At 35.6% G+C, this 8,042-nt stretch overlaps 2 protein-coding genes across 2 annotated transcripts; one reads left to right on the top strand and one right to left on the bottom strand.

Annotated features, from left to right (window-relative positions):
• Positions 1-395: 395 nt before the first annotated feature.
• Positions 396-1,240, top strand: LOC112091398. Its single transcript, XM_024164938.1, has 2 exons — positions 396-653; positions 808-1,240. Exons 1-2 carry the CDS (start codon positions 471-473, stop codon positions 964-966), a joined length of 342 nt encoding a protein of 113 aa, XP_024020706.1. The 5' UTR covers positions 396-470; the 3' UTR covers positions 967-1,240.
• On the bottom strand, positions 1,127-7,710 carry LOC21396255. The gene is made up of 6 exons (XM_024164930.1): positions 7,371-7,710; positions 7,065-7,298; positions 4,925-6,181; positions 3,707-3,829; positions 1,437-1,980; positions 1,127-1,159 (listed from the first exon to the last, which is right to left on the bottom strand). The coding sequence occupies exons 1-6, from the start codon at positions 7,652-7,654 to the stop codon at positions 1,127-1,129; spliced, it is 2,475 nt and encodes an 824-aa protein (XP_024020698.1). The 5' UTR covers positions 7,655-7,710.
• Between the last annotated feature and the right edge of the window lie 332 nt (positions 7,711-8,042).

The raw sequence follows: 8,042 nt of genomic DNA on the forward strand, positions 1-8,042 counted from the left end.
TTTTTTTGTAAAATAAATTTCTAAAAATTTTTATTTATAAAATAACTGTAACTACTAGGAACGACTACTTTTTACCAAAAAATGATTGGGTGAAAAAAGTTATTTTGTCATTTTACTTTGTTGGATAGTCACTTTAGTAAATTCTCACTGTATCTGTGTGAACGTGAAGGATTAGTGAGAGAAAAAAAATAAATAAATAAATAAATAAATAAACTGCCAAGAAAATCCATGCCCATTACTGTTTGTGAGCGGTCTTCAGTCTTTTCTCTTTTTCATATCAGCAACAGAAACCACTGGCTTGAGACATGTCTAATCTTACTTCTCAAACATGTTTTCATAACCCCTTAATCAATAATTCACCCTCTCTCTCTCATCATTTTGAAATTCTAGTTGGTTTTATATATATTATTGTGTTTCCACCATAATTTCCTTCATAAAGGAAAAGCAAGTTCTCTTCTTTCCAACTGTCGATGAAGACAATGAGATCTTTGGGCATCATTTTCTTCTCCCTCCTTATAGCACTCGTGTATTTTTCTTCCCAAAACATCAGCTCTTCTTTGTCTCCTCCGAATTTTCTCCCGAAAGCAAGACAACCTCCGAGAAAACTGCGCGTTTCATCATCCGCTCTTGTTCATGAACACCGAAAGCTCGAGGTTGGTTGTGTCTCAACTTCCTGAGTAAATCTTTTGGAGCTTTTTTGGCACTTGGTTTTACTTGTAATATTTCCATGTTGTATAATCTTTATACTGTGGTGCGCTTATAACTCACTTCCTAGTAAAATCACAAGTGGGTTCTGCTCTAATGCAGGTTACTGATGAAGATTTAAAAACATCAATATCTGAAGAAATCTCCACAGAAAACAAACATGAAAAAAGCGGTGACAGCATAGATGAAGTTGTTTATCACATTGATTATCATGGGGTCACAACTCATCCAACTCCAACACCCAGACATCCCAGACCATAGAATGTAACTCGTCGAGAAAATAGTTGTTACTAAGAGTTACTATAGTTTAAGAAAAATTGAGAAATCATATATGTAATGAGTGAGATATGTATTTGAGAAAATTTGTTTTTATGATGTCCCTGAAGTATCCTACTCTAGTACTCTGTATTAATGATTCCTTTTAGCTCATAAGTTTTGTAACATGTATGCTTAACTACAACATTATGCAAGTTATAGTGACATATTTGGCTACTTCTAAAACAGGAAAAACTAATGAAATTACTTTTGGAGGCTCTAAAAGTTGTTCGTACATAGCATGACGTAACATGATGCACATAGTGTAGTAAAAGTGCGTAAAAGTACTTTGCACAGATACCAATACACTTCTACAGTAATTTAAAGAAACTAGATTCTTTTTTCAATATTATAAAAAAAAGTATTCATGATTGGCAATGGAGTGAAATCATTCCGTTTGTATATTGTTTTCTTACCTTTCTATACTTCTCAAGCAGCATCCTATAGCTCTGCTTGACATCGTCAAATGATATCTCACAACAAAACCTAGACTTTACCTGCATGAAAGCAGCCTCCAACTCGCATTTGTATCGAACTGATAATTGAAACAGTTCCTCAGTTCCCCTAAAAGGAATATTCCAATCAAGCCTTTCAAAATTTCTGCCGCTCAAATCAAGATTCCGAAGCCATCTTATCCGCTGAAAGAGATCTTCATTTTTCTGAGTTGCGGTTTCCACATTCCTCAGGGCTTCTGTGAATTTTGATTTGGCATTTACTTGATCAATCAAATGGCAGAAGAGTTTCCGCTGGTTCAGGTCAAGCCAACCATCGGAACGTGATGGTGGAGACGTTGCAGCAACCAAACAAGCTTTTCGAAAGATTGGATCAGAATTGCCAATCAGGCTAATAGCAATATGCAACAAAGCCACAGAAACATCAAAAACAATTCCAGCTGAACACTTGGACCGTTCTTGTCTCTGGTTCCAATAACAAAGTGCAATATGGACAAATCCCTCCCATCTATGAATCAAAGAATGAAAAAGAGAGAGTGAATGTGAGGGTCAAATGCAAAGATATTTACATTTCAACGAAATTTTACAAACTTAACCGTGTCACTCTATATGTTCCGATCTCTAACACTCCATTTGGTTAGAATGGGAAAAAAGAAAAGACACATAACACATAAGAGATAGAAAATTGGAATGATAAAAAAGGATATTAGTTTTCTTTAATGTTGTTTGGTAGACAGGAAAACAAAAAGAAAATGCATATTTTTACAATTACTATTTAGCAATCTACCATTATTTCACTGTGGAAATGAAGACAAAAAAAAAAAGTAATTTTGCTCATCATATTTGGCTCCAAGTTGTCCACTAAATAATCCATCCACCATTGGAAGGATTGAAATTTCTAGGGCACACTACACCTTGATCTGCCTCATTTTCTTTTCCCTCCCTTCCTTCATACTAAACAAGCTACCCTATCCTTCTCTGCCTCATTCTTTTCCCTCCCTTCCTTAATATTTTCTAGAGTTCAATATCCTACGAAATTTCTAGGGCACACTACACCTTGATCTGCCTCATTCTCCCAACTTCCATTCTTCATCTTTTCTATCCTACCAAACATAATGTAATACTTGGATACAAAAGTCGTATAGATCACTCAAGCTTAGTGTAATCTGATAACTTAATATTATCTAGAGTTCAATATCCTACGATATTGTTTTCATCTTACTCTTGATTATAATTGACATTCGAATTAGAGATCGTTTCATGGGCATTAGCATGTCGGTATTGACTGTTTTGAGATATTGACAGCGAGTTATCAATATCTTGACAGCAGGGTTTTGTTAATTATAAATAGAGAGAGAGAGAGAGAGAGATTGACAGCAAGTTACTATTACGAATCTTGATTGTAGCAATCATTGATGCCTACCTCACAATGACCAAAAAAAGTCACATCCATGCATCCACTTTTCAAGAGACATGAGGTCCAAAAAAGTTTGACTTTTGGTCTCCTAAAATTATAATTTTGCTCAAGATATTTGCAGCATCTCACATGTATTATGGAGTTTCCATCTTTACCGTATTGGGTTCTGACAATTGGCTTTTTTTGTTCAAAGGACAGTATGGATATGAGGAGGAAAAGTGATTGTCAATGAAGTTATATAGCATCATATCCAAATAACCTTTGTTCTATAAAGTGAATCAAGAGAATACTATTGAAAGACAAACAGACCAGAATCACCATTACAAACCAGAATCACCATTCCAAACACACACACAAGCACACATACATATATAGAGACTGAAAAAGGGGAGAGAGAGAGAGAGAGAGAGATGGATATGAAACGAAAAAACATCATGAAATCAATAATCAATAAATAAAAATAAAATAAAGATTCAATTCCTGTGCATATTAACCATAAAATTAAAACACAATAGGACTTTGAAGTTTAATGCATAATGGGCAATGTCTGAGAATCACGCAAGCAATGTCTATTTAGGATACTATCATGATAACAGTGGTACTAAATTAGATTTAGTCCTCAAATCTGTACACATCAGAATATCTTGAAACTCGCCGTAATTACAGGTATCTTTGTTTTATGCAAATCATGCACTTTACCATTTTCTGAGGCTGTCACTCTTAGGGGTTAGTGTTCATAACAAAACAAAAAAACACATTTTCAGCAGAAAATAGATAAATATGTGTACATATCATAATAATATTTTCCATGACTAACATGACAGCTACCCATTCTACCAAAATTTTTCCGCTCGATGACAACATGACTGGCAGATCAGTTACATCCATATTTCCATCCTCATAATATGCTGCACGTACACTATTGGAAAGAATCATTGCCCTTCATACGATAAAAAAAGTCATTTAAAAAAAATAAAGTAGAATTAGAATCCATTTGTTTGACAGATTCTCACATGAAATGAAAGCATTGGTGGGTAATGTGTTACATTCGAATGAAGATAATCATCAATGGGCCACCCAACTTAGCAGAAAACTAATCAATTTGCAACACATATTATAAAAAAATAATAAAAAATAAAAAAACCGTGAACATAAATATGAGTTTAGGTTAGGAGGAAATCAGATGAAAATTTTGTGGTTATACTTCTAGATAATGAAAACATGTTTCTAGATTTTACCTTCAACTTTCACCTACTAAGAAACAAGCAATTTGAACAACGATAATGGCATTTGATATTTTTTCAGGGCCCTGTACACCACCACCAAACAAACTCGCCCTACGTGGGCTTAGATATGTCCAACCTATCTGAAGTTCTTTTAGGACTAGAGAAAAACGAGGGGAAAAAAAGTGTCCCATAGAACCCTAACCTATGAAAGGTAAAAATACCTTCCGTCCCCATCTCAACAATACTAAAGAAATTTCTTTTTGGTATGTGATAGAATTTTAAAAGGCTGCATAAAAGTGAATTTCTAAGTTAAAATAGGAAAACACTACCTAGCATAATAAGATCATAGCACATGTTGAGCAGGCATCTAGCTAATCTATATCCCTCGATTATATTTGCCTCACTACAGATGCAATTCTATTCAGCGCCAGGATTGCTCAGCACCACAAGCTTTTTTCCCAATCATACGATTCTTAGTACAGAATGTGAATTTGACATGCCGCGCCCACGGTGCCATACAGTGTTTAGCCAATTAGTGGTGTCCTGGTCAACAGATTTTTGTCTAATGATAACTAGGAGATGTGTTTTTAAAATTAACTAGGTACAAATTACAGTGTATCCTACAATAAAGACTACTACATAACAACTTCTTAACAGAAGTAAATAACACGCATATTAATGTCTACAGGAAAAGAAAAATCACATTATTTCATGGCAATAACAGTTAACGATAAATATTAAAAGACATGGCATTACAGGCAATATATTGGGGAAATAAATATGATGTTAAGAGTATAGTTTTTACTTACTCAAAAGGGGGCTCAACCTCAATTCCAAAAGTGAGGTGCAAGGAATATCCAGAGGAAGCGGTGGCCGGTTCAGTATATGCTTCATGAAGAAAGCCTCTGGGAACATACAGAATATCGCCTTGAGTCAACGTGAACTGTTCACGTCCAGATACCAAACTATCAACTTCAGAACATAGTGGGTTGGGAAGAGGATTGTACAAGCGAGGTAACTGTAAGTTTGACTGCGAGAAGACTTTCCATTTCTTAGTCCCAAAAAGCTGGCATACAAACACACAATGGTCATCGTAGTGCCGTGCCAAGCCTTGAGAATCCGGGGGTGTCAAGTACATATTGGCACCTACGGATGGTTGACCGAATAGAGATGCTAATCCATCTGCAATAGCAGCGATTGTACTAAATCGGAACTCCATACCACGTAAAGCAACTGTGTAGCCCTCTCTAAATGCTTCTTCACATTTCGAAATGTCATCAAGATTAAAAATATGAGAATCCTCTGCAAAATGAGACTCTAAAACAAAAGGAAAGAAATGCTCCTCTTTTTTCAACTGCCCTTTTGTTCTTAGAACTCGTAGGTCTTGTTGGTAGATTACACGACAACCTAGTTTATGTCTCGCCTCCTTCAAGAAACTTAGGATGTCTAGTTCATCTGAAGCAATAGGAAGACAAGAAACCATAATCTGAAGGATAGAAGAAAGAAAAGAAGGAAATGTTTCGGTAGTATTTAGAGATTGCAAAAATGCGTTAAAAATATTATCTCTCTCAAATGAAGCCCCAGAAAGTCTCCCTACAATAGAGGGTGACACCTCCCAAAGATTTAACATGAAGTCTTCGAAACCGGAATTGCTCAGACCAAAAATACCTCTTTGAACCATGTCCAATGGCAAAGGCACAAAAAGTCGGTCATCACTAACAGAAAGCCTAAAGACACTTTCTGCCAAAGCCTCAATTTTAAAATTGCTAATATTAAAAGGTCCCTCTTCTTGGCTGCATTTCATAGTATTTAAGGATAACATTGTTCTATGCACTTGAGCCCACATATCAGTTAGAAAGACCAAGAAAGCTTCAGATAGTTTTCTCGGGATATTTTCCAATTGTTCAATGTTGCAGGCGTTAATCAAATGCGTTGCTGCCTTAAGAAGTGATGCTGGATGCTCATCTCCTTTAAGTCCTATATTTGGACAGTTAACACTTCCACTATCCACAACGCATAGAGATACTGAAACTGTTGAAGAATTAAGAAGCTGAAAGAAGCGAAATCTAAGGAATGTAAAGTTAATTCATCCAAAATTAAGAACCAAAATGTTAAAACAACTATCTTAGAAATAAATCGCAATACCAATAAGGGTAGAAAACAAATCAAAAGGCACAAAAATTCTTAATCACGACCTTTCTCATGACTTTTACTCTTAAAATGAAAATTATTTGCATGAGACAAACGATACATAAACATAATGAAAAGTTGAGAAGACCCAAAATCAAGTTCGACTCATTGTACCTAATTTGAGAAAAAAGTGACTGTCACAAAAGTTCCCAAATCCTATTTCCATGCTTAGTTGAGCGAGCAAAAGCGGAAATAAGGAAGATTTATTAAAATCTAACAAATAAATAGAGAATGTTCTCTGGTCTAGTACATATTTCCTACCAACTGCCCCGGCAGTGATAACAACACCTATGACTATCTGATAAGACTACTTCTCTTTCTTAGTATGTTGAAAATTGAAAATTTCTTTTCTTAAGTGGTACATGAGAGTTTTATCATACAGTCATATTTTCATCATACTTCAACATTGTTTTATCTTTCAACGTTTTACCTTTTTGTTTCTTTAACTCCTTTAACATCATTTTCATTAAGTTAAAACTTGGAAAAATCATCAACTAGAGTCAAACTCTCCAATGTGTTTTGTTGTTTCATTTTCACTTGGCTATATATGCATCATTTGTAAAGTCACAAAATTAGTTAAAAAAATGCTAATTTAAAAACTCATACAATTTGATTCCCATAAAAATTAACAAATCTGTGACAAGTTCTAGCGGGCACTTCCTAAAAGTTCATATTAACGTTTCAAGAGTCTTCTTTTATTAAATAAAAAAATGGAAGAGCAAAAAGAAGTGAAAAGAAAAGGGTCCCAGAAACACTCACATAAGAACCTCAAGCGCGCAGAAACTCAAGAGACGTTGACGTCCAACACAAGTAATACACAAATCCAAAACCGCATTACAGGCAGCCATGGAAACTCTCCTGTTGGAGCGCCCCAAAGCCGAGACCAAGGCCCTCACCGTCTCGTCATCCAATGCGACTCGCTCGTTCACCTCCAACGACTCCAGCGCCGCCGCCCCCACAATCTCCGCGCCGCGAGACGCCACTCCTGAACACCTGCAATGCAAAAACATTAATGACCGCAAAGTGTTTGACAAAATGCCGCAAAGAAATTGGATGGAGAACTACTTGGAGCGCAAAAGGGTCGGAAGAAGAGAGATAATGGGGTCGATTGGCGGGTCTTGATCGAAAGAGAGACGGAGTTTGTATAAGCATTTCTTGAGTAAGGGAAGATTGGATTTAGGGTGTTTGTGGAATGCGTGGAGAGACGATATTAAGAGGCCGAAAATGGTGTTGAAGGTGGAGTTGAAATCGGATTGGAGGTGAAAGTTTTGGGCTTTCTTTTTCTCTGGTTTTCTTTTTCGGGTTTTGCAGTGTGAGGTTGTACTTGGCCTTCCTTGCTTCTTCTCCATTTCTGATTTTCTCTGATTCTGTCGTGTGTTGAGTGTAAACTATGAAAGCATGCAGAAACTAGTTCAGCCGTTGAGCAATGAGCACTTTTTGATGAACTAAAAACACTTTCTTTCTCTTTTTTATTTTTTATTTTTTTCCCTTTTCTATTTTCCATTTAATAGTATTTTGAGTAATTACTCATTCGATCCCCGAACTGTTTGTGCTATGCTTATTTGGTGTGATGATTTAAACCGAATTAGGATTCAAATTTTGTAAGAGAAAAGATTGTAGTGTGCGTTTGGTAAATATATTTAAATTTATAATTCTAATTTTATACAAATTTAAATTTAAAAGGTTCTACTAATGGTTGTCTCATAAAATTTTTATTAATGAATTAGAATTACTAAC

Source organism: Morus notabilis, unplaced genomic scaffold (assembly GCF_000414095.1).
Source record: "Morus notabilis unplaced genomic scaffold, ASM41409v2 Scaffold555, whole genome shotgun sequence".
Taxonomy (NCBI): Eukaryota; Viridiplantae; Streptophyta; class Magnoliopsida; order Rosales; family Moraceae; genus Morus; species Morus notabilis.